The sequence below is a fragment of the Eucalyptus grandis genome, chromosome 9 (assembly GCF_016545825.1).
Source record: "Eucalyptus grandis isolate ANBG69807.140 chromosome 9, ASM1654582v1, whole genome shotgun sequence".
NCBI lineage: Eukaryota > Viridiplantae > Streptophyta > Magnoliopsida > Myrtales > Myrtaceae > Eucalyptus > Eucalyptus grandis.
Genome location: NC_052620.1, coordinates 10104752 through 10131643, shown reverse-complemented (window position 1 = coordinate 10131643; position 26892 = coordinate 10104752). Strand labels below are relative to the sequence as shown.

The 26892-nt window shown below is 38.5% G+C and overlaps 1 protein-coding gene across 2 annotated transcripts in view; it reads left to right on the top strand.

Moving 5' to 3' along the window:
• Positions 1-13490: 13490 nt before the first annotated feature.
• The window catches only part of LOC104429283 (probable glucan 1,3-beta-glucosidase A), a 48347-nt gene continuing 34945 nt past the window's right edge, over positions 13491-26892 (top strand). The window contains exons 1-8 of one of the 2 annotated variants that reach the window (XM_039302149.1): positions 13491-13686; positions 14195-14314; positions 14415-14606; positions 15463-15621; positions 15714-15883; positions 16046-16195; positions 16349-16701; positions 16830-17122. In XM_039302149.1, coding sequence (XP_039158083.1) covers positions 13504-13686; positions 14195-14314; positions 14415-14606; positions 15463-15621; positions 15714-15883; positions 16046-16195; positions 16349-16701; positions 16830-17005 — 1503 coding nt within the window. In that variant the 5' untranslated portion in view covers positions 13491-13503 and the 3' untranslated portion in view covers positions 17006-17122. Of the gene's footprint in view, positions 13687-14194; positions 14315-14414; positions 14607-15462; positions 15622-15713; positions 15884-16045; positions 16196-16348; positions 16702-16829; positions 17123-26892 lie in introns of those variants that run through there. The other variant, XM_039302148.1, reaches the window with a different exon arrangement.

Below are 26892 nucleotides of genomic sequence, written 5' to 3'. Positions count from 1 at the left end.
ATGATCCTGAAAATGTAAGAAGAAATGCATGGACATGTTAAGAAAAACAACATACTATTTAGGTACCGAAAGTGCGCTAATAGAAATATTAGCGTAACTCAAGTTCTTGAACCTAAATATTTGGTTGCGTAGGAATTGAGGAAACACTCCCAACCCTCGATTGAGTTTTCTAGCCGACTCCCGAAATGAGGCTAGTGGCGACTCCCATCTTATCTTTTAAGTTGTCATAAACAACTATATCGCATAAATAAACCCGTCACGCATGGTACGGGTTTCAATAAAACTCACCATGGTTTAGCATACTTGATGTGGCAGTACCTCAAATGACGAAGTGAGAGTGCTATCGAGAGAGCTACCATGGTAAAGGTACCCTTAAATCCAATATTCACATCTGACCTCCTCTTTTGAGGTGTGTCATCTATGTGGGTACGGGTCACAACACTTCGCTGTCACATAAGGTACAAGTTTAGGAGAACTCACGATCTTGTGGAGAGAACTCACGAGAGGCTTGATCCAAAAGGCGAGGTGATGACGTCTTTTAGAACGCAAACCATGAGGGAACTCTCATGATCAAGTACCCTTAACTCCAACCTTTCCCCCTTTTCTCTCCATGTGATGGTGAGAGATTCGAGAGCGGTGAGATCGGGTCGCGACACTATAGTAGCCTTACTATAGGCCTATCTACCATCTCGGGAGTTATAGTCATAGTCTAAATCATCAAAGCTATGCATTGCGAGCTATTCTTCTATGTGATGTTGCTCAAGATCTCCAAGTTCAATGTTAGAAGGACTATTAGTGTTGTTGATGAATTCCCTTTGTGATATCATGGCATTCCCCATGCTTATTCCACTTGAGGAAGATCTTTGTTCAAGAGTCCTAGAGGGTCCTAGAGTGTCGGCAAACATGACTAGCTGGTGCTAGTTTAATGTTTGAGCATAATGGGAGATGGTGTTGGGGTCCAATATGAGGGATAAGGACAAAGGTCATTGATCATAGGGGTATTGAGAGAAAAGGTCTCCCCATTGGACATAGGATGCTTGCACATAAGATTCTTGATAGGGCTATGTATGATCATTCGTGTATACAATTTCTTGCTCTTATGATGGAGTTATCCTTGCTTGGTTCTATGATTGATTGAATTCCTAGAGTGCTTGTCTAGCTAAAGGTGTAAGTCCATAGTGGTCCCACGGGACAGGTGTTAAATAGTTCCATATTTCTTCAGGGATACTTTTATTTTCTTGGCATAGAACGAGTTCTTTATAGTTGTATTCAACGGATTTGACGAAATTAGGGAATGATCTGTAAATATGAGTTACCTTAAGATGTGGTTAAGATTTGTAGATTGTTGTTCCTATTCCCTCTGGTGCACTGATAAGGGCACCATTATCCCACACAAAAGTCCATGGTCCATATAAAAACACAATGGTGTGTGTCTCTAGTTTTGCTTGGGCAATTTTTTGTTCTTGTTGGAAGAGATGCTTCCAATAAATAGGAAGATAAAACCAATTGGGTACGGCTAGAAGTTCCTATCACTTTCATTGTTACAACCAAGCACAAACAACCTAATTAACTTGGTAATGAACCTTCTAGTGGGAAATTCAATGGCTATTAAATGCTTATTGGTTAAGTACCATAACGGCAATTGAAGTTTGTCAAGGGAAATCATCTTTCTTCCAGATTAAAAGATGTATGAATGGATGCATGGAGTTTAATCCAAAAGGATCAAGAATTGAGCCTCTATGGAGTCTGAATAAATTTGTGTGGCATTGCCACATTAGATTGTCGAGATATTCAATGAGGTTGTTATTTTAGATTTGTTCAATGATCTCCTAGAGGTATTCCAGACTTGACCAATTTTGCATTCTTTCAATCTCGTATTTTTCTTGTTGGGAAAAAGCATGCCTCAAAATGTACATATTAATCTCTACTGGTGCCTTTGGTCTGGAAAGAAAATCAGCAAGCACATTCTTCTTTTCTGCAATATGTTTGGTCTTGAAAGAGTATTTCGAAAACCATTCAACCTATCGAAGTAGCTGAGAATGAGGAATTTGTTTATGCTTAAATTTGGTCATTTGAGGAAAAGATGTCATATCCAATTCTACTAGAAAATGATGGCCAATAAGATGGAACTCAATTTTTTTTCATTCCATTCTTTACTGTCAATATCTCCTTGAAAGTAGAATGATAATGCATTTCAGCTTGGAAAAACTTTCCACTTTTGTAAGCGTAAACATGTCGTTTACTATCTATTTCTTCAAATAGTATGGCTGTCCAATATTCATCACTCGTATCAATCTAAAAGACTCTCTTCCCATTAGATGGTATTTGCAACAAGGTAAAAGTCTGCACAACTTCTTTTAGCTCTGAAACTATTTTGTTTTGAGCTCTATTCCAAGGTGGAGGGTTCTCCTTTAGCGTTAATTGTAACGAAAGTAGTAATATATTACTCTAAAATTGAATGTGGCACCCCCGAAACGGCCCTCGATCCGTTAGGGTCGCCACAGTTTGCTTACCTTTCTCTTGATCTAATAATATATTACTCTAAAATTGAATGTGGCACCCCCGAAACGGCCCTCGATCCGTTAGGGTCGCCACAATTTGCTTACCTTTCTCTTGACCTAATAATATATTACTTTGATACCATAGAATTATAATGGGTCCATAAGTTCTGGGGGTTTATATCATTTAAATCGGTCCCAGCATAGTTCATATAGTGGAAGCATATTCAAAATCTCCCTATCCCATACTCAAACAAGATAATGCAATGCACACCAACTACACATTATATATATAAGTTAGAGCCGAACACTTTTATTTACATAACTTGATGGACATCATGAGTCGGTACATCAAAAGGCCAAGGCTTTTCTAAGCTAAGTTATAACCAAAAGTACCCGACTCCACAGCAGTCATGTACATTGGTCCATCATTCAGGTTTCAGCGGTCCAAAAAAGCTTCATTTTCCATCCATCGCACTCAGTCACACCCAACTCGGTCCGTCAGCCGGCAGCGGCGGCAGTATCCCCAGCATAATCTCGTTGCGGCAGACATGCACAAACAAAAACTCATGAATGACAGGGCCGGCGGGTGATCCAATGTCGTACAAAACCAGAACCCGCACACGAACAAAAACTAACTCCCGTATCTCGGGGTGATGATGCTCCGAACACTCGCACTCGACATTGGTTGGTATGCCATAGAAAGTACCGGGGGTGACTGGTGACAGAGACATATCTCCTAGTCTGAAATGTTAATCCCCAAAAGGGGTGAGTACAACCACTCAACAATAAAAGATCCATCAAACTACACAATGCAACAAGCAAGACAACCAAGATTTCATGTGAAATGCACATATCATCTATGCAATCATGCATATATCTCCATAAGATCCATTCAATGCCTTAATGACCACATTTTCAATGCTAAATAGTACCAACTCAAGTTCATAGACAATTTATGTATCGTGCCATATGCACACACATGCGCATGTTTCATTTCCCACTTTGATATTCAAAAGGATCTCATTTTCCTCGGGGACCAGTATTTGCATCCCTCCAGGCTCTTGCACCCAACCTGGCATCGCGAGACCTCCGGCACACACCTCCGGGCATCTCGAAACTCTCGAGGACATCTGGCACACACCTTTGGGCATCCCGACACTCCCGGGGCATCGTTGACTTAGCTGTCCAACGGTATCATCAACATCACAATATATACATATATGTCTCACTTTGAAAATAACATTTGATGCAATACAATCATAAGTTTCAATGAGTTTACAAAGCCTCATCAATTTCATTTTTGATGTCATATGATATGCTAAATGTCACCACATCCGTTGTATAAATGACGACCCAAGGCATCACAACTCATAGAGCAATTCAATTGTTCTTGAAATAAAACAGTTTTTTTTATTACTTTTTATAGATAAAACAGAATGTACTCCTTTAATTGGAATTCGGGAAAAATAGTAACTGATCTTAATAAATTCTAAAAATTTAACATGTTATCAATGAGATCTAGAGAAAAAGGTTTTATGAAGAGCACCAAGTCAAGAAAACTTCGTATGAATCGCAATGGTCCATGCATCACAGCAATAAAACTTCAAACATCACTATTGTACAGTTTTAATAATAAATTCGGTATAACCCCTAAATGAACTCAGAAAATTATGAAAGTTTTATATGTTATAGATAAAACCTAGAGGTAAAAATTTCATGAAGAACTCAAAGTCGGATTCATGATAGATCAAGAGATATAATCACTATAACTCTCCCTAACCCTTGGTAACAGTTTCCAGATTTATCACTTTCAAAGAAAAATCGTTTCACCGACCAATACTTGTCCGTTTCTTCTCAAATTAGTATGTTACTCCTCAAAATGTCATCTACAACTTTCATCAAGGACATGAAGTCAAATTTCTTATCAATCCATCTTATAGTACAACCTTGGTCTCACATGAGCATATGATACATTTCCAACAAAACAATAGTCCATTCAATGCTCGGCCCTTGTTTAATTCTAATCCATTGGTCTAATGACTATAATATAGTCCGATGGCGCTTCCATCACCTATTCATGGGCTGTAGTGTATCTAGGGATCGTTATGAAATTTTAGGATGCCACATTGAAGAACTAGCACTAATTTCTATAAGAACAATGACCGTGATTGGTTTAACAAACTTTGAAGTGAATATTTTAATAGGGAAATGAGGATAACGAACTTGACTGGAATATGTATTCGGGTCTTGTTTTGTAGAGGTGAGGGATATGTCAAAAGATCTTTAGAAGCCAAATCAGAGTCAGTTTCACTAGGAGTTTGATAACAGGGAATAACACACAAGGCATGTTCAAATGGATCTTCATTGATAGAGAATAACGATTCAACATAAAACCCGTTTTAGGTTTGCATAAGCTCCAAGGCACCAAATAGTACTCAATTGCAAACACTGATACAAATCATATAGAAGTCTAAGATAAGGCAATAACAAAATTTTCCACTTATCAAAAGTAACAAACCATAGAAGAAGAACACGTGAAAAAAATTAAACAATTAAAAGTTCAAAATGCGTAATATAAATCATGAATTATACAACTTCATTTCTTGTTCATTCTTATAAGATAACTTCAAATTATTTACACTAAAACAAACCAAACAACAAACATAATTAATACTTAAAAATAATTTTAAGTTGAAATTACTATTAGTGAAATTGATAGGACATCTCATTACTTATATCATTTGTGTGAGTTGAATTAAGAATTCACAATGCCACATGATTAGATCCACAAATTTATCATCTTTGTTTCTGGCATGAGAAGGGAGATTATGATATTACAAATTTTGACGGGGACCCTAGTTACAAGCCCGTTTTGTTTTTTATTTTTTATTTTTCAAATGGTTAGATGTTTGTTCAAGTTAACGGTATTTATGTTGAAGCATCAAACATTAACAAAAAGAAATTATTACTGTGATTGTCGAAGAAGATGCAAGATGAATGTGGCCATTAAAGTTGAGATTCTTGGCCTCTATTTCTCTTAGAACAGAGCATGAAGGGACTTACTTTTGAGATGTAGATGTTGACTGCAAATGATGATCAATCTAAATTGTTGAGATCCTGGAGTCTTCGCCGCTGATAACTGACATTGATGAAGAATAAATGAGTAGAGAGATTCATTGCTAAAGCGAGAGAGAGAAAGAGATCGATCCATGGAGAGTTCTAGAAGAATATGAGAATAAGGGAGAGACCATGAGATTGAGGGAGAGAGTGAGAGTGATATTTTGAGAGAGGGAGAGGTAAAGGACAAAAGAAGAGGATGGGATGCGCACTTTAGTTTCTATACCTAGCATTTAAAAAAAAAAAATTATAGGAGTGATTCAGGTTGATCGACCCTAAAGCCTGAGCATTAAGGACGAACTTGCACAATACAAGTTTTAAGGACCTTAGGACTAGCCCAATCCCCTTGGGAATTGGACTAGGACTAGTAAGATTGGGTTGTCCAAGGTCAGTCTAGGATCAATCCTGGATTAATGCTCATCCCTATTTTCGATTTCCTTCTCACTCTAATAATCTAATGAGTGTCATACATTTAGCATAGCGAGGTCAAAAGTTGAGAAACTTTATAAAAGGGCTAATTCCCTAAAAACCACAAACTTTAGTCTAATTTCACTTATGCAATGAGCCTTTTTTGTCTAAAAAAATCTTCTACTTTCCATTTAGTCTCGAATTTGTCCATGCGTCCCAAAATCGCCACTAGTTTCTTCAAGATTATTAAATATCAAAAGACTGTTATTGTTTTATACAAATATGAGGGTATTAATGAAGATGCGGGTTTTGATATTACTCCTAGTGTTGGTAATTTTGAAGAAATTAGTGAAGATTTTTAAACTTGTGGATAGATTTGGAATTAGAGTGAAAGTTGAGAGTTTCTTTTTAGTTAAAAAATTCAAGGTAAAATTTAGATTGGACCTAAAGTTAGGGCTTTTAGGAAATTAGGCCCTTAATAGAGATCCTTCATAATACGGGAAGCCCAATTTCCTCGATGGATTTTGGGTTCCTTGAATGGTCGACTATTCTTATAAACAACGGTCAATCCCGTTGCAGTTATCTCTCTTCATTTTTTTTTTTTTCGTAAATTACTCCCAAATATAATTTTAAGTATGTTTGAATTGATCAGTTTCGAAAAGATAACTTGGTGGCTAAAAAGAAATTAAAAAGACAATGCAAGTTCTTTATTTTATTTTGTCACATGAGGTATAACTTGCATGGATTGCTCAAGATCAAAATTAATTTTTTTAATATATTAAGTAAAAGATAAATATTGATATAGTAACTAGTTTTAGCTGTTTTTGAAGAAAAATAATCATAAAAGGAATTAATTCACCAACCGAAAAGTGATTGTTAAAGATGAATGAGTTTCCCACAATGGAAAAAAGTCGAAGACAACTCATGATGCATTTTGATTGAATCTCTATTTTGTCCTATATTTTATATCAATTTATTATACTGATATTCCTGGACATATTTTTTTAATAATATGAAATTAGTAACATTCAAGGCAATTGGCTAAATCTATCATTGCTTGCGGTGATTCCATATTATGATGCGTTCACTAACTATTTAAATATCACACACGATAGTTTTTCAATGGGGTTCCTTATGAGTAATATTTCCTTCTATGTACAAAAATAATCAAGTTATTGATGAGTAATGACTACATGAGATTAAAAAAAAACAAAAACTTTAAGCATGAAACCACTGAAGATTCCCTCTAAGATCTAGTAGTTCTACTAAATTGATCATATGTGCATGATATGATGTGACATCGTCGTTCCGACCTGATTTTCAGAATGGAATTATATTGGCAAGCAATCGTCGAACAGGATTACCTTGAGGGTCGATAAACCATGAAGGCATCGGAAATGCCACTTTGAGGCAAAAACTCAATTTTAATCAGTGAGACTTAAAAGTTCATAAAGGAGGAAATGGGCCATGAATGAGGACCTGAGTGGGCCTGAGTCCAAGGGGGTGGCCCAAGGCCTACACACCCAAGGGGTGGGCAGCCAATGGGAGGCCCATGGGCCCTTTAAGCCCATCAAGCTTTCTTTTGACAAGATCTTGGCATTAAGTGCATGAAACAACGTGAATAATGTGCAAGATCTCGGTGAAATGACTGAAATGCCCTTCCATTTAACCTAAGGACAAAAGAGCAAAGATAAAAATTGGCTAAGGAGGGTTGGCACAAGCATGCATTGGGTGGCAATTTGGAGGGTTGAAGCCACCTAGCCTAGTCACTTGAGTGCAAATTTATCTTCCATTAATGCAAGGATTTTGCTTATTAAGTTACCTTAATTGACATGAGCCAAAGGGATTTGATATGCATTTATGAGCAAGATTTCTTCTTGTCTCTCTTTCCTCCCTCTCCTCCTAAAGTTGTCGGCCACCCATCTCCCCCTCACTTTCACCTTTTTCCTTTTCAAGATGTCACTTCCTCAATAAATGGAACCCTAAATTTGAGGGATTTGGAAGACTTGGAATGCAATGCATTAATTGGACAAGACTTCTCTCTCTCCTTCCTCTCCTCCTTCACCGTTGGCCTCTTGCCCTCTCTCTCACTCTCACTTTCATTTTCTCACTTGAATGCTCTCAAACTCACCCTCTCTCTCCCCTTGACATTACTGAAGCCACCACCTCTGTTTTCATTTCCATTTCAAGCTTGTTTCTTCATTTTTTTCTTCTTGTTCTTCCTTTATCGACGACCATCCTTCGAACCTCGACACCGGACTGCCATTTGCGCTGCCATTCAAAGCCAACCAACTAGCCTCCTCAAGGGTTGTTCGATATTGTCCAGCCCTCATAGCAGCTCCCTCTTGCTTGTTTTTTCTTCGCTTTAGTCCCTCGCGAAGCTCGGAGGTTGTGCCGATGCTTAACCACCGCCGGACCGCCGTCGAGCCACCACTGGAGCCGCGACCAGCCACAGCCTAGCTCACCTGTGCACTGTACACGTGTGACCAGCCACTGTCCCGCTTTGTCTTACCTCCCTCATCATTTTACAAAGCTTGGATTAGTTTGTGAGTGGCTTTCTAGCCTTTGATTAGGGCTTTCGTTGCATTTATGGAGTAGTTTAGGACTTGTTTATGGTTAAATGATGAGTTATTAATGTGATAAGCGCATGTTGCATGCTAAGCGATCAATGGACTTAGATAGGCAATCGAACGTTTATTGATAGGTTATTGGGTTTTAAAGTGATAAGTTATTGAGCCTAGGACGATTAGTTCTCACGTTTAGGTTGATGAGTTATCGGATTGAGTTATATAAAGTGGATATGTTGTTGTATGTGCCATAATAAGATAGTAGGTTATTATATACTATACGTGTTATGGGGGGTATTTACTATGTGATTAGATGCTATATATGGATTATGTGTTATGTGCTCAATGCGTGATATGGGTTATGTGATATAGGAATTATTGGTTAGATGTATTATGTGTGTTATGTATTATATGGATTATGTGTTAGATGTTTTATTTGGGGTATGTATTATATGAATTATAAGTTATATGTGTTATATGAGTTACATGTTAGGTGTTGTATGTGTCACGTGTGTTCGAGACGACATGACGTTGTATTATGGCATATTATTAGGGTACGTTATGGTAGGGTGATATGTTATATAAATAAAAGAAGGATTATATGATGAATTTGATGACACGTAATAATGATGTGAACGTATTGCGGATTATGATGACTTTATCTTATGTTGATAAGTAGTCTATATGCCATGGATTTGTGAACTAAATGATGCATTATATAATGTAATATGATGCACGTGTGTAACATAGTGGCATTTGATGAGTGATATGGCATATCTCATGAGTATCACATGGGTTAAATGAGAAAGATAAGAAATGGATTATGTAATGGTATGCATGTGTGATCACTTAAGACCCTGATGCATTTTACGTGGGGTGTGAACCCGTCCTGATGCATTTTACATAGGACGATACTCGATTCAGTTCGAATGCTCTCAAGTCAATGGGATGTCGTTCGTGGATTCATTTCAGAATGAAGCTCCTTATAGGTATGACAATCCTGATGCATATTACACAGGATGATGTCATGCTCGATGGGGCGAGATGATGTCCGGTTACGCCGGATGATTGCGAATCTTCGGATTGGCCTTAGGTCCTAAGTGGCTGTAATAATTTGGACATATTGGTATGACAGTGCATGAGATTTGTATGTGTTCAAGTCTAGATTATTGCATGACTTGAACCATAATATGCATTCATATGTTTGGCTCGAGAGCATGGAATATATGTTATGGAATTGCCTATGTGTCTATATTGATGGCTTTGTCTAATAGATTTGTTATTATGAGAATAGTAAGAGTAAAGTGAGAAGAGCATTACCATGTTTTGCCATCGATAGATAATTGCTTGTTTAGGGCGCTTCCGAGGTTAATGACTTCCCTATGTGAGGTCTATGAAATTCACTCATTGAGTTTATCTCATATTTGTTTCTTGAAATGTTTACAGGCTTTAAGAATGGCCGAGTTGTTCCATCAGATACATTATGGCCTCCTCGTTGAGCATAGTAAGGAGGTGATTGAGTACCCTGTAGCGGGAGGGGCTGACGCACACTACATGTGTCACATCATGAACATTTGAGTTAACGAGGGTCCTAGCCTCGTGCCACACCAATCGTGGCTTGGTACTTTTGGGTGGGCAACGAGAGCCATGGTCCTATCCGTGGCTTTGATGGTTCGTCGGGTGTCGGAGGCTCAAAGGGAGGCATTAGCTGGGATGCCAAGGATGGGGACATTCCCAATGGGGAGGTGTTCAACCTCGAGATCAAACCCGAGCTGATCGCTGAGTTGGAGGCATGGATCTCGGAGGCCATTAAGGTTTAGGTAATAGTGGGGTTACTAGCACTTTTAGACCACCCTCATAGTATAAGAGGCGTAAGTGTACTCTGGGCCATTTTGTAGGAGGTCGTGGCAATGTGGTTAGGTGTGTCGGATGTGATGAAGCTAGTTGTTTAACTTTTGAACTTGTTGTGTATGAGATGTTGACTCATGATGCTTATATATATGATTATGTTTTTTATTATCCCTATTGAATGATGGGGTGGAGATTTGTTTATGTTTTCGCTTGTGCATTTTATCGTTATCGCAAATTGGGTCGGCAACACCTTCTGAGACGTTGCAATCGAACAACCATAGTATGGAAGCGAGGGTTGCCACGCGCTCGAAGCAGGTCAGGGCGTAACATATGATATCGCTTACACTATTAGGAACATAGTTGAATGGTCGAATCTTAACAATACATTTGTCAACAAGTTCTAAATCTTATATTAGGACTGCAATCAAGTCTCAAATTTTTGAGTTGGTTCAATCAAGTCTAAAAAGGTACTAAGTCTTAAAATATTCATTTGGTTGAATTAGTTCCTAAAAATATATTAAAAATATAATTAGGTCCTAAAACTTACGTTGAAAAGTGAAATTTAAGGATGTCATATAGGTTATTTTGGGATAAGTGCACTGAAATCTTAAAATTTGTCATAGAAGTGTAATTGAATCTTAAATTTTCAAAAAGTGTAATCATGTCTTAAAACTTATTTTGAAAGTGTGATCAAGTCTTTAAACTTTTAAAAAGTGCAATCAACGAAATAACTTTGATTGGACCAACTCGATTAGTTTGAGGATTTGATTATACCTTTTAAAAATTTAGGACTTAATTGCACTTTCAACAAGATTTATGATTTAATTGTATTTTTTGAAAATTTTGGAACTCAATTACATTTCAATGACAAATTTTAGGGCTTCAAATATACTTATCCGTCATTTCTTAATGACATGTAGGCAATTTCATGTGATTATTCATCGAAAGATTTTGATCATACTTTTGAAAGAAAAAGGTCAAAGACTTAATTGAATAAATTAAAGAGTTAATACTATAAAAAAAAACTCCAAATTAGCACACCTATGATAATTTTACTTCAAACTAATTATTTATATTACAAAAATCCATAAATTGGCATATTTGTGACAAATTTATCTTTTGTCAGTTTCCATTAAGTTTAACCATCAAATTGCTAAATTGGATGACGTGACAGTTAATGAGTATACAATTTTGGGTTTTATTTTCCGTTTGTCATAATTATACAGGTTTGTGGGTTTTTATGGTATTAATCCAATTTAACATAAATAAATGGAGGATAAATTTATTACAAATGTATCGATTTGAAGTTTTTGATAGATTTGCAGTAAATTTGTCATAAGTGTACTAGTCTTGGATTTTTTTATGGTAAAAAAAATTAGTTTTTGGTGAATTTATCATATGTATACTAGTTTTGGATTTTTCGTGATATTAACCCTAAATTAAAATGTTTTGGATTTAGGACTTTTGGTGCATTATCCCACAACACAATCTAAAGGGTCAAAATCCAACATGCAGCCATGGTGGCAATCCCTAACACGACGCAAGAAAATAATATGAACATAGAACAAATTTAGAAAGTGAAATCGAAACTCGATAAGGCAGACTTAACTTAAAACTCAAACGAATTGATTCGCTCGCCAAAGCAGTTGTACCGAAATATTCTTGTGATGACATTGTAATCAATACGACTGCAATGCAAAAACAAGCATTGTCCGGCCCAAGTCGCTAGCGAGTAGCGGGTTCCTGTTCCTTTTCTCTCCTTCCATGTGCTCTATCAAATCCTTGCCTTCTTCCCAGAACCCTCAAAATCTCGTCGCGATGTGGTGAGTGCCCGTTCCTTTTCTCCTCGGCCCACTTTTGACTTTGGAATAGCAATTCTTCCTTGTTTCTTTCCTTTTTTTCTTTTTCCTGTTCTCTTCTAAGAAATCACTAACCACAAAACGATCCTCCAAGCAAAGACTAGAACAAAATGGATGGCCGTGGACTTCTTGCATCAGCACTCACGCACCGCCCCTCCCATCCCCACGGCACGTAATGATGCCTTTGATCAAGCGAAATGGTCGGATGATGATCTTGAAGGACCACACGCCTTCGACAACACGCCTTCGACCCATTCAACCGGCCTCGGAGCAATGGAGGATCCAACAAATTTCATTGGTTTCTTGCAAGAGAAGTGGGCTATAGTGCATATTCTGTCTTAACCATATGGTGCATCCTGCTGCGATACTAAAAAGGCATTGAATACTTTATGCTTATGGCATAGCTTTATAGGGTGTGCTAGCCTCATTTAATGCAAGAGGTCCACCACCACGTATGATGAGTGAAAGGTTCAGGCATGGTCTGGTGCATGCAAGCCCAATTCAAATGCACCGTTAGATGAGGTGAATTGCACATGAGTTTCATATGATCTGACAGTCCTTGTGCTCTAGGTCATATATGCCGAGCTCATGCAATAACAATCCATGATCCTCATCCTTTATCCTCATATGCAGTTTTTTCTCCTTTCTTTTTCTATTTTTCTAAATTAGAGACTTGAAAACCACTTGGGTACTTGATTCTTGAGAGATTTCCAATGGGGTGTTGAGAGATTTTCGATGGAGGAATTGGAGGAAACTTAAACTGTGTGTAAACTATTCTAAATCAAGGTACTTGCATAGGTTCAAAGTTTGGAGTCAATAGTTTGATAAGCCCTGTAGGCATGGAGTTCTAGGTAGTAGGGAGTCACACTTGTGTTTTGGATTAAAAAAGAGAAAGAAGATATTCCATGATTTACAAAACATCGGGCTATATATCATCTGACATATTAATCATGAGTTCCATCTTGGAGCTCATGTCATCAACGGTCCAAATGATCTAATCTCCATAGTCTTAAGACCAAATGCAATATTCTTTATCTTAGCGTGTAGAGTGAGTTTTTGCATAATAGACATCAATCACGGATCTCCACTCAAATGGGTCAAGTCAACACAAAACCATTATTCTAACCCTGAAGACTTTTAGTCTATAAATGTGTTGGCCCTCCCTCTCGTTTAATGTCACAGCAAAGAAGCGAGCCAGAAATGGCGCCCTGTTATCACCATTCATTCCTGCTCCTTTTTTCTCTCTGGGTGTTCTGTCCCTTGATCCTCGCCCAGACCGTGGAGTTCAACTTGCCCCTCAAGGCTGTGAACCTCGGAAATTGGCTTGTCACCGAGGGGTGGATGATGCCTTCTCGGTTCGATGGACTCAAAGGACAGCTCTTGGTAAGCTTTTAAAGATAAAAAGAGCGTATCGGGTAATGCTCCAAAGATTGTTATTATATTTTCTCTAGCATGCTTTTTTTATCATAGTTTCGTGATTAGTATTGTCGGATGATTGCAAAGTTTCTTCTCAGGTCCAATATGACATATGCCTGCGCTAGATACAGTTTAATGTTTAAGATATTTGAGAATGATACAGTTACAAAACGATCTTGTTTGGCATATGTCTATATGTACTAGCACATGATTTTAACATGAGAGGTGTAAACTTTTGTCAAATTAAGATGCCAAATGTCAACAGAACTTGTTTCTAACGAAACATTTCTTTCCATCATTTTGCCAGATTTCTGACATACAAATATGAACTTGGTTCGACCTGTATATATGAACTCTGTTCCCCCCACCCAGTGTGTGCATATACACTGTTATTTGTTTGGTCTATACAAATATCACTTCACTCTTTCAATGAGATGAACCAACTCCCATTTTCCTGCTTATGCTTCAATGGTAGGATGGGACTCAAGTGCAGTTCAAGTCGACAAAGCTCGGGAAATTCCTGTGTGCTGAAAACGGCGGCGGAGCCACCCTTGTCGCCAATCGCGATCAGCCCTCTGACTGGGAAACTTTCAGGGTGTGGCTTTCTGTCTCACCAAATTGACAATCGTCATTAGACAAGCTCAAAAGATTCACATGCCATCCAACATAATTTTCGCTCACTTCCCATGGTGCAGCTGTGGAGGATTTCCGACAAAAAATTCAACTTCAGAGTTTTCAACAAGCAATTTGTCGGATTGCAAGGCCAAGGAACAACGGTTGTCGCTGTTTCTGGTAACCCGAGCGCCTCAGAGACTTTCGACATTATCAGGAAACCGGACAATCCCAATCGAGTTCGATTTCAAGCATCTAATGGGATGTTTCTCCAGGTAATTCCCCTGTTCCAGCTTCTATGACTTCTGCAGTTACTATGGTATTATGGTGTACATGACTGATCTTCGGTGTCATAGAGGGTTTCACGACTATTTCGTTCTAACCCATACAGTGGTTGACAGTGAGTGGTTTTCGATTTGACGGTCTGTCGGTGGTGATTTGTCATCAAATCGTTGACAATAATCTCTTCACTCTGACCGTCCAAATTTCGCAGGACTACGTTGTTGTGCAGAATAGCGCAGCACCATAGAAAGTTCTTGTCTGCATTGCCAGTTACACGGCAGAAATTAGACGAAGCTATCTGTTGTTAATTTATTGCACCCATCACGTTAATATAAGATCAAGACCCAAGTAGACTTTGATAAAAATAAGAAACTGTCATGCATTAGTCCAATGGTGTTTGTATGAAACGCGGCATGGCACTCGTGTTGAGATCTACTGTTCTGTGATGTCGCATGGCACTCGCGTTGAGATCTACTGTTCTGTGACGTCTTACATGGGCGCTTTCCGCACTTTCTTGACGCTGAGAGGACGTGATGAGCACCCCTAGTTTGCTTGAAAAACAACAGCGACACTCCACGCAATACGACGAGTAAACTTACGTCCTCTATAAACCATAAACACATTTTTTGCAACGGCAAGGCCTCATAAAATGAAAGAAACAGTCATATCCGCAACGACATTACTTTACTCTTAATCGAAAGAAACTGTTTGATTACAAAAGCATTTCCATTCCATCATCCAAAATTCCTGATCAAAGATAATCGATAGAGTCCCCATATTCCCCAGTTATTAATTGGATACAATCACATTGATTTATGTGATTTTCTCTAATATAGTATGGATGATCAGGCAAAGTCGCTGACGGAAGTGACGGCAGATTATACTGGAGGCTCGAGTTGGGATGACAATGACCCATCGATCTTTGAAATGAACATTGTCGGCGGTTTACAAGGTGAATACCAAATAACAAATGGATATGGCCCCAGTGCTGCCCCAAAACACCTACGGGTAATCCTTAATTAATTAGTGGCAAAGTAAGCACGAAATGGTAATACATTGACTAAGTAGATCAGTAATCTCTGAACAAATTTGCTCTGCAGGATCATTGGAACAGTTACATTACTGAGCAGGACTTTGAATTTATGGCGGCCAATAGTCTAACTGCCGTGAGGATTCCAGTAGGATGGTGGATTGCGTATGATCCGGCGCCGCCAGTGCCTTTTGTGGGAGGCTCGCTGAATGCACTGGACAACGCATTTACATGGGCAGCGTACGCAACTTTCGCTACTTTTACATCTTAGTTGAATAACTCCAACAGAAAGTGTGCAGTGGAGGATCTTTATAGGAAGCCAGTCTTTGCTTAAGTCGGTCCATCGAAGTTACAAGATTATTGTGAGTCTAACCTTGAATAATTGAATTTTTCTTTTTGCAGGAAGCATGGTATGAAGGTAATAGTTGATCTCCACGCTGCTCCGGGATCTCAAAACGGCCAATTTCATAGCGCATCGAGAGATGGATTTCTGGAATGGGGTGACTCTCACATTGAGGAGACCGTGAAAGTTATAGACTTCCTAGCAGCAAGGTCTGGCAGATGAGTTCTCAATTTAAACAAATCCCTCATGACAAATATCTCTTTAGTATTGCTGATGAATCGCAACCATTGGTATTAATATTTAGTATGCTAGATCTTATAATCAGATGTTTCATAGCATTCTCCCTTATGATTGTCAAGTAGATATGGCAACCACCCGGCATTGGTTGCGATCGAGCTGATGAACGAGCCTCTAGCTCCAGGTGTCACGTACGAGGATCTTACTAAATACTACCAGTTAGGTTACGAGGCCGTGAGGAGTCACACTTCGAATGCTTATGTCATCATGTCCAACCGGTTGGGACCAGCCGACTCGCAAGAGCTCCTTCAGTTCGTGAGAGGCTTGAGCCGAGTCGTCATCGACCTGCATTACTACAACCTCTTTGATCCGATGTTTCAACAGTGGAGTCTGCAGCAGAACATTGACTACATCTATAACGAAAGAGCTTCCGATCTGAGCAACGTAACCCCGGCAAACGGCTCCTTGAGCTTTGTTGGTGAGTCCTACCATGTGGTTAGAAAGCAACAGGAGCATGTTTAATATAGAGCATACGGGTACACATGACGCGTGCGCTAGAGTACATACATGTCATGACATTTTGCGAGCTAAATTGGCTTTTTGCAGGGGAATGGACCTCGACATTGGACGGGAAAACAAAGGAGGATTCGGGAAAGTTTGCCAAGGCTCAGCAAGATGTTTACGGGCGTGCCACTTTTGGGTGGGCGTATTGGTCTTATAGGTGCAAGGACGATACCTGGAATCTCAAGCGGATGATTCAAGACGGTCTCATAAAGATCTAGTTTGATTTCTCATCCTCATCAAGCGGATTATGTCATCATGAATACCAAGAACAGATCGGTAATCTGTTTACAGAATCATGTATTATCAAAGTTGCCTTTCCAGTGACTTTATTTGAATAAAATAAGATTGAGCTTGAGCATGCTTCCACCACATCCTTCTTTTTGGCATTCCAGAAAGATTGAAAGTGACTGATTAGTCTTATTGTGCTTTTCTGGTGAAAAAAAAGAAGAATATTCACCGACAGAAAGTTCGATTTTCTCTCTCAATGGTGATGTCGGTTTGTCGGAGGAAAGATAAAGCCATGACTTTTTCCTTCTTTTTTTTCACAATTTTGTTAGTGAGGAAAATCAAACAGTAGTCCCTCTATATTTTTTTCACAGAAAATCGTAATTGCCATTTTTATCTTTTTTATGGTCATAATATATTTCAAACTGAATTAAAAGATCATTGCCGGATGTGAATCCATCGATGCGTCATTGAATCCCCAACTTAAGATTTGTAGATTTTCAAACACCAATTTCCTTATCACATACATTTAGATGTCCAATTGACATAATCCAAATTAATTAGTAGTAACTCCAATTTGGTGTTTTAAGTTTATGATCGTGTTTGTATATTGTGGATTACCTAAACCTAGGATTTCAAGGTGCTATATAGCGAATTGTAGTTCATAAAATTTGAGGTGTTATAGAGTAGTTCAAACAACTCTTTTGGTTAAATCTTTGCATCTACATTACCGTCCAACTATTAAGAAATTTTGGATAAATTTGGAATTAGAGTAAAAGTTGGAAATTTCTTTTTAATAAACAAAAATTTGAGAAATAATTGAGATTGGACCTAAAGTTAGGGCTTTTTGAAATTTGGTCCTTTATAGGAATACTCAATAGAGATCCTTCATAATATAGGGAAGCCCAATTTCCTCAATGGATTTTGGGCTCCTTGAATGGCCGAGCAACTTTGATAAACAATGACTAATCCCGTTGCAATTATCTCTCTTCATTATCTTTTGTAAAATACTCACAAATATAATTTTAAGTATGTTTGAAGTGACCAGTTGCTAAAAGATAACTTGATGGCTAAAAAGAAAAGACAATGCAACTTTTTTTTTTTTCTGATAAATTATAGCATGATGTATAATTTGCATGAAGTGCTCAAGATCAAAATTTTTATAAATATTACGTAAAAGATAGATATCGATAGAGTAACTAGTTTTAGCTGTTTTTGAAGAAAATAATCACAAAAGGAATTAAAATGATTCACTAGCTGAGAAGCGATTGTTGAAGATGGATGAGTTTCCCGCAATGGTGGAAAAAGGTCGAAGACAACTCATGATGCATTTTGATTGAATCTCCATTTTGTCCTATATTTAATATCAATTTATTATACTGATTTTCTTTGCCGTTTTTAAAAAAATAAATAAATATGAAAAGTAGTATCATACAAGTCAATCGGCTAAATCTATCACCGCCTTCGGTGATTCCGTGATATAACATGTTCACTAACTATTTAAATATTGTACATAATAGTTTTTCAAATGGGTTCCTTATGAGTGATATTTCTACCTGTGTATAAAAATAATCAAGTTATAATGAGTAACGATTACACGAGATCAAAAGGTAATATTTGGGTGTGAAATTGTAGAAGATTCCCTCTAAGATCTAGTAGTTATATCAAATTGATCATATATGCAAAATATGATATGACTTACACAAATAGGAACATAGTTGAATGGTAAGATCATAACAATACAATAGTCAACAAGTCCCAAATCTTATGTACAAATTAAAATCAAGTCTCAGATTTTTAAGTTAGTTCAATCAAGTCCTTATCATTTAATAAAAGTCTATTATGATTGAAGACAATTCATGACGCATTTTGATTAAATCTCTATTTGTCCTATATTAAATATCAAGTTATTATACCGATATTCTACGATGTATTTTTTTTAATAATATACAAATTAGTAACATTCAAGCTGCCTACGATGACTCCATGATATGACATGTTCACTAACTATTTAAATATCTTACGTAGTAGTTTTTCAAATGAGTTCCTTATGAGTGATATTTCTATCTGTGTATCAAAATAATCAAGTTATTCATGAACAACAACAACACGAGATCAAAAAGTAATAACTTGAGTATGCAACCGTAGAAGATTCCCTGTAAGATCGAGTAGGTCTATCAAATTGATCATATATGCAAAATATGATATGGCTTACAAAAATAAGAACATAGTTGAATGAGGCATCCCAAAATTCAAAGCCAAGCCATAAGGTGTGTTAAAGTCTCTAATTAGGTGATAAAAATTTCTATGGCTTATGCTTTAGCCATTAGTCTTTTAATTAGATGATTTGTGTATATGATTGTGAAAATTTAAATTTGATAGATTAATAATTTATGCTTGGCCATGTACGTTATAAATTAAATTTCAATAACCAAGATGCCCTAAGACTTTGGCCAAGATGAAAATTGAAATTTAAAAATATTTATAGAAGAAATTCAAAAAAAAAAAGGACGAAAAATGGGTTAATTTTTGGAATGGGCCTTAGGCCCATTGGCCTAAGCTTAATGGGCCAAGTCGACTGGCCCATTAGAGGCCCAAAAGAATGGTGGTCGGCCCATGCATGGATCTTGCCAAGTGGCAAGAAGAGTCCCCATGCATTGGTCCATTTGAGTGGCATGTAATCATTAGCAATGATGAGCTTTTGGGGGTATAAGAAGGGAAGAGAGAGAGGGTGGCCGGCCATTTTGTTCGCCCAAGGAGAGAAAGAGAGAGAGAGGTGTGTGTGAGAGAGAGAGAGAGAGAGAGTTGTGCGAGAGGGAGGAGAGGCCGAGAGAGGAAGGAGGCGGAGCCAAGGGGTTGTCGCCGTTCGTCTGCCGTGTTCGCCGCCCTACGCCGTCGACCGTCCGTTCTAGAGGCAAGTGGGAGTCCTCTAGCTTCTCTTGCATGCTTGTATGTCGCTTACATGTTGAATCTTTGAGTGTTAGATGAGAAAAACCGAAGCATGGATGAGTTGTGTGTGAATGGTGTGGCTGTTTGTGTTCGGACCGTGTGAGTCAGAAACTTGTTTGAGCTTGAATGTGTGTTTAGAGTCCGATTTTGGCTTCGATTTCTTCATGAGAGTTGTAGCTAACATCTTGAAATACAACATACTGAAATTTCGTGAAAAATTATGGAGATTTGAGGGGTTAAAGTCTTGTTCTACGGAGACCTCAGATCTGGAGAGTTTTTACTGACCTCTTGTTGGATTCGTGGTTGCATGTTGGTTTTTGATGAGAATCTCACTTCGGTTTCTTCATGAACGTTGTAGGAGACATCTTAAACTAAAACATACTCAAATTTGAAGTGAAATTAACAAGTGTAGCCTAGTAAATCGACTAGATCTTGAAGATGATGATTCTGGTGATGTATTTTGAGATGCCCGAGACTTCAAGGACCTAAATGATGACTCTACTCTGGTTATTTGACTTAGATATTTTCATGAAACTTGTAAAGGATATCTTGATGTATAACATATCCCAATTTCAGAGAAAACGAAAGAGAATAGGTAGGTGAAATCTCAATATTTCGGTATTATGTACACTGGACGATGCGGTAATGGGTCCAGAAGCTTTGTGAGGCTGTATAAAATAATCTAAAAAGAATCTGGCTTGGAGTTCTTAATGAAAGTTGTGCGAATATGTCTTGGCTATAACTCTGTAAAATTTAGTAGTTTTGGAAGACCATATGGATATTTTAATCGAATTTCTTCGGAAACTGTGCGTTCTGGTTTTATCCGAATATTATGTGCTGTTTTGTGAAAATTGTGAAATTGTGTGAAATTCAATTTGGCCATGAATTTTGCATGAAATTGTCATCCTATTGGTTTGTTTAATGATTGCTTGAAATTTTTTATAATATTGGGAATTTATAGATATTGAATTTAATATTTATTTATTAAAAATAAATAAATAAATAAATAAATAATAAAATAGATATAAAATGGATTATTTTATTGGCCATAAATTCTATTGAATTTATTAATAAATAATTATACATTTTTGTATGTATAATAAGATATTGGTGTATGTATGACATTGAATTGTGATGCATGTGTGAATGCTATGCCAAGTATAACTTGTTTGATGTCACACCATATGTCATGTTAAATTGAGATCAAAATAATGGTAAATGTGGATAATGATAAGTGAGGAAGTGGTTGTGGTGGATGATGAGGCCGAAATGTATAGAGATGCATTGCCGGATTCCTTGGGAGATTCAGGATGCCCGGAATGTGGGGGGCTGGAAGCCCTGTCGGAGGTCTTTGCCCGAAGGGAATGCCTCGAGATGCCAGGATTAGGGTGCGGGATGCCCGGCCAGGGAGTGTAAAGGCCGGAAGCCCTGTCGGAGGTTTCTGCCCGAAGGGAATGCCTCGTGATGCTAGTTGAGATGCGAGATGCCCGGAATGTGGGGGGCCGGATGCCCGGTGGCCTAGGATGCTGAATGCCGGGAGCCCTGTCGGAGGGTTTTGCCCGAAGGGATGATGAAATTGATGATTTGAGAAATGGGTGATGTGGTGATCAAATTTAAAGATAAATGATGAAAATTAACCCATGGCATGATATGCATGATGATATGCATGATGATGATATGTGATGTGATATGATGATCACCCATGGTATGATATGCATGATGATGTGCATGATGATGATGATATGTGATGTGATATGATGATCACCCATGATATGATATGCATGATGATATGCATGATGATGATGATATGTGATGTGATATGATGATCACCCATGATATGATATGCATGATGATGATGATATGTGATGTGATATGATGATCACCCATGATATGATATGCATGATGATGATATATGATAGGTACGATAACATGTGTAATGTGATGATGTCATGATGATGATGACATGTATGATGTAATGATGCCATGATGATGATGACATGTGTAATGTGATGGTGTCATGATGATGATGACATGTATGATACGATGATGATACACATGAATATGATATAAATTATATGATGATGCATGATAGTATGCGCATGGCTTCAAGGTAAGTAACGCCTGCAATGCATGTATGATCTGCATGATGCATTGAGTTGTTATTGGATTCCTTATCTGCTGAATGGTTGTACTCACCCCTTTGGGGACCCACATTTCAGATTAGCAGTATGCCGCTTCCTGCCGTCACGCGTGGTGTATTTTACGGTCCACCATCCGATGTAGAGGTCGAGTGTGCTGAGATAGACTGTCCCTCTGTTCTCGGATTGACTTTTATTCGAGTACGCTGTCTAGTGATGTACGACATAGGCCTGGCTGGGGGCCCTGTCATTCAGGAGTTCATATCCGTACATGTTCGTTGGGATGGAGCGATGCGAGGGATGTTGCCGCCGCCACCGCCTGATGCACCGGGTTGGGTGTGAGATCCGTGTGCGACGAGTAGGGGCTGTTTCTTTTTGGGGATAGTTAGCCGACACTTATGATGGGGATTGTTGCACGTGTGATGTTGAGGGTCGAGGTTTCTTTTTGAGGTTTTAAGCTGGACATGGTTGAGTCCTAGCTTTTCCTTTTTGATGTACCGACCCAAAATAAATCCCATCTTGAAAATATATATGTAAATAAAGTGTCGTCGCTTGTTTATAAAATTATGGTGATTAGTGGTGTGTATTTGTATCATGGTTGGTAGGGGGAGAGATGGTGATATTTTAATTTGCTTCCGCTAATGAGTCGCGCTGGGACCATTTTGTTTAAAAAAAAAAAAATGTATCTGCGAATTTGGACACTTCTTCGAAAGACAGAAAGGTAATAAGGAGTAACATTGGCGCTGGTGACGACCTGCGAAGGGTTCGGGGTGTCACAGCAGCCCCTTTTTGATATCAGAGCGAATGGTTATAGGTGGAGTGATAAGGAGCCTCACTTGGAAATTGAGGAACATGATGACAATGCACACCATAGGATCTAAAATGAATTTATTGAATAACGGGTGACAAGTATTCACTCGTAGATCCCCAATAGTTTATTTTGAGTTGCTTTTAGGTACCAGTAACATGTATATGTTACTTATGTAGTGATAGTAATTGCTTTGAGTGGAGGCAGTGAGTCTCAGATTATTCCTGAGGCAATGCTTGAAAATTGCAGGAAAGTCATGGTGCGAGCTGGAAGTGCTCATCCATCGAGGGCTGAAGCCTCTGCTGCAAGGGCTGAACCTCGAATGGAAGATATCTTGCAGGCATTAGCCAATATTGGAAATCTGATGGAGAGGCAGGCGCAGCAACAGCTCGGAGCAGAACGCCGTACTCAAGGACTAATGGAGCAGTTCTTGAAGCTGAAGCCACTTAAGTTTAATGGAATGGGAAGTCCTGAGGAGGCGGAGCAATGGATTGATGGGATGGAACGAATTTTCTAGCTGTTGGACTGCACCGATCTTTGAGAAAATAGTTTTAGCAGAGTACCAGTTGGAGGGAAATGCGAAGTTTTGGTGGATAGCTTCGAAGGACATAATTTTTCCACCAGGTACTAATGTGAGCTGGGAGGAGTTTGTTAGGGCTTTCAATAAGAAGCATTTTTCTAATTGTGCTAAGGATAGGAAGATTACTGAATTTGTTCAGCTAGAACAAAAATGGTTGACAGTAGATCAGTATGAGGCTAGATTTTTTGAATTGTCTAGATATGCTCCTAGATTGATTGAGGATCAGGAGGAGAAGGCTAAGAGATTCCTGAAAGGATTGAGGACTGATATTAGAAAGCAACTGGTGCCTTTGAACATAAGAGATTATAATGAGATTTATGAAGTGGCGCAGTTAGTGGAGCAGGAATTGTTGAGGGAACGGTCGGAGTTTAAGAAACCGTTGAATTTTAATGATGTGAGAAAGGGTAAGAGACCTTATTCTGGTCAAGGTCAGACCTGGAATGTGAAGAAGAAAGGTAACTTTGGGAATTTTGGAGGAGCAAGGAGTGGTCTGAATATAGGGAAAGCACCCTATCAGCCTGGTATTTGTCAGAAGTGTAATGGACGCCATGACCCAGGACCTTGTACAGGACAACAGAAATGTTTTGGCTGTGGACAAGTGGGTCATCTTAGGAGAAATTGCCCACAAGAGAGGTCGCAAGTGAGTGTTGGTTCTGTGTGATAGGGATATCAGAGTGCTGTTAGGTCAAACCCACAAGTAAATCCTCAGAGACCACCTGCACAAGGAAGGGTGTATGCGATTACCCAGGAGGAAGCGGAAGCTTCCAAAAATGTTATCTCATGTACGATTCTTATTAATGGTGAAAAGGCATATGCATTGTTTGACACAGGTGCAACGCATTCGTTTGTGTCTGAAAGATATAGATGTTTGAATAAGATAGAAGTTATGCCTCTTGAGACGCCTCTTTGTGTTTCCACGCCTTTAAAGGATATGGTATTGTCTACGTTGGTGTGTGGAAATTGTAAGATATCAATGGGAGGAAAGGATATGGAAATAGATTTGGTTGTAATGGCTATGTATGATTTTGACGTTATTATAGGAATGGACTAGCTTCGTAAGTATCGGGCTAGAATGGATTATTATAGAAGAGTGATTCAATTTGTTTTACCTGATTAGTCTAGTTGTGAATTTTTAGGAGGTCAGACCCATTTTCCTGTAGCACTTATTTCGGCAGTAGAAGCATGTAAGTTACTTGACAAAGGATGTCAAGGGTACCTAGCCATAGTTAGAGATTATGCAAGGGAGGAGCCTAATCTTGAGGAAGTTCGTGTAGTTAACGAATTTCAAGATGTATTTCCTGAGGAATTGCCTGGATTGTCGCCAGAGCGGGAGATTGAATTTGAAATTGAATTAATGCATAGAACGGGACCAATATCAAAAGCCCCATATAGGATGGCCTTAGTTGAATTGAAGGAGTTGAAAGTGCAACTGCAAGAATTGCTTGACAAAGGATTAATTAGACCAAGTGCTTCACCTTGGGGTGCACCGGTCTTGTTTGTGAAAAAGAAAGATGGATCAATGCATTTGTGCATTGACTATAGATAGTTGAATCAGGTGACCATTAAGAATAAGTATCCTTTGCCTAGAATTGATGACTTATTTGACCAACTCCAGGGAAGTTCGGTCTTCTCTAAGATTGACTTGAGGTCGGGATACCATCAGTTGAGAATTAAAAAGGAGGACATTCCTAAGACTGCGTTCAAGACTCGTTATGGACACTATGAGTTCCTTGTTATGCCATTTGGATTGACTAACGCGCCGGCCGCATTTATGGATTTGATGAATAGAATATTTCAGCCTTATTTAGACCAGTTTGTGATTGTTTTTATTGATGATATTCTAGTATATTCAAAAGGGCCTAAAGAGCATGAGCAGCATTTGAGAATAGTTTTGCAGACTCTGAGAGAGCATAAGTTGTATGCTAAGTTTAGTAAGTGTGAATTCTGGTTGGACCAGATAATATTTCTAGGACATGTGGTGTCAGGAAAAGGGATTGCAGTAGATCCAGCAAAAGTTGAAATGGTAGTGAATTGGCCGAGACCAACGACACCCACTGAAATACGAAGTTTCTTAGGACTGGCTGGTTATTATAGAAGGTTCATTGAAGGATTTTCAAGACCGGCAGGACCTTTAACTAAATTGACCCGAAAGAATGTGAAGTTTGAGTGGAATGGAGAATGTGAAAGGAGTTTTCAGGAACTCAAAAGGAAATTGACTTCAGCTCCAATTCTGACTATACCTACTAGACCTGATGGTTTCATAGTGTATAGTGATGCATCTCACAAAGGACTCGGATGTGTGTTGATGCAGCATGGCAAGGTTGTAGCCTATGCATCAAGACAATTGAAACCCCATGAGCTGAATTATCCGACGCATGATTTAAAGCTAGCAGCTATAGTGTTTGCCTTGAAGATATGGAGACACTATTTATATGGAGAAAAGTTTGAAATTTATACGGATCATAAAAGTTTGAAGTATTTGTTCTCACAAAAGGAGTTGAACATGAGACAAAGGAGATGGATGGAGTTGTTGAAGGATTATGATTGTGAGATAAGATATCATCCAGGAAAAGCGAATAGAGTAGCAGATGCTCTTAGTCGAAAGTCAGCTATGGAAATGGCTAGTTTAAGGATGGCATAATGGGAATAGTTAGAATCTGTAGCAAATTCAGAATTTAAACTGGAAATGGATTGTCTTACTGGCATGCTTAGTGCATTAAGGATTGAGCCAGAGATTATCCAAAAAATCAAAATCCTGCAAGAATCTGACCCAGAGATTTTGAAAGTGAAAGATGCTGTATCTTTAGGGAAAAGATCAGAATTTCAAGTCTCTGATGATGGAATAGTAAGATGTCAAGGACGACTTTGTGTTCCCGACAATGAGGAGTTGAGGAAGGAAATTCTGTCGGAGGCACATAAGAGTAATTATAGTATCCACCCAGGTAGTACAAAGATGTATAGGAATTTGCGTCAGCAATTTTGGTGGAATGGTATGAAGGCAGATACGGCTAAGTACGTATCTCAATGTTTGACGTGTCAACAAGTGAAAGCGGAGCATCGTAAACCCGCAGGACTTTTGAGACCATTAGACATTTCAGAATGGAAGTGAGAACATATAACGATGGACTTTGTGCAAGGATTGCCAAGGACATCAAGGAGTCATGATTCAATTTGGGTGATAGTGGATTGTTTGACTAAGTCGGCACACTTCTTAGCGATTCGCATGGACTACTCAATGGATAAGTATGCGGACATGTATGTAAGTCAAGTGGTACGCTTACATGGTGTTCTAGTGACCATTACTTCAGATCGGGATTCGAAGTTTACTTCGAATTTCTGGAGAAGTCTTCAAGTTGCATTAGGGACTAAGCTTCAGTTTAGTACTGCATTTCATCCCCAAACAGA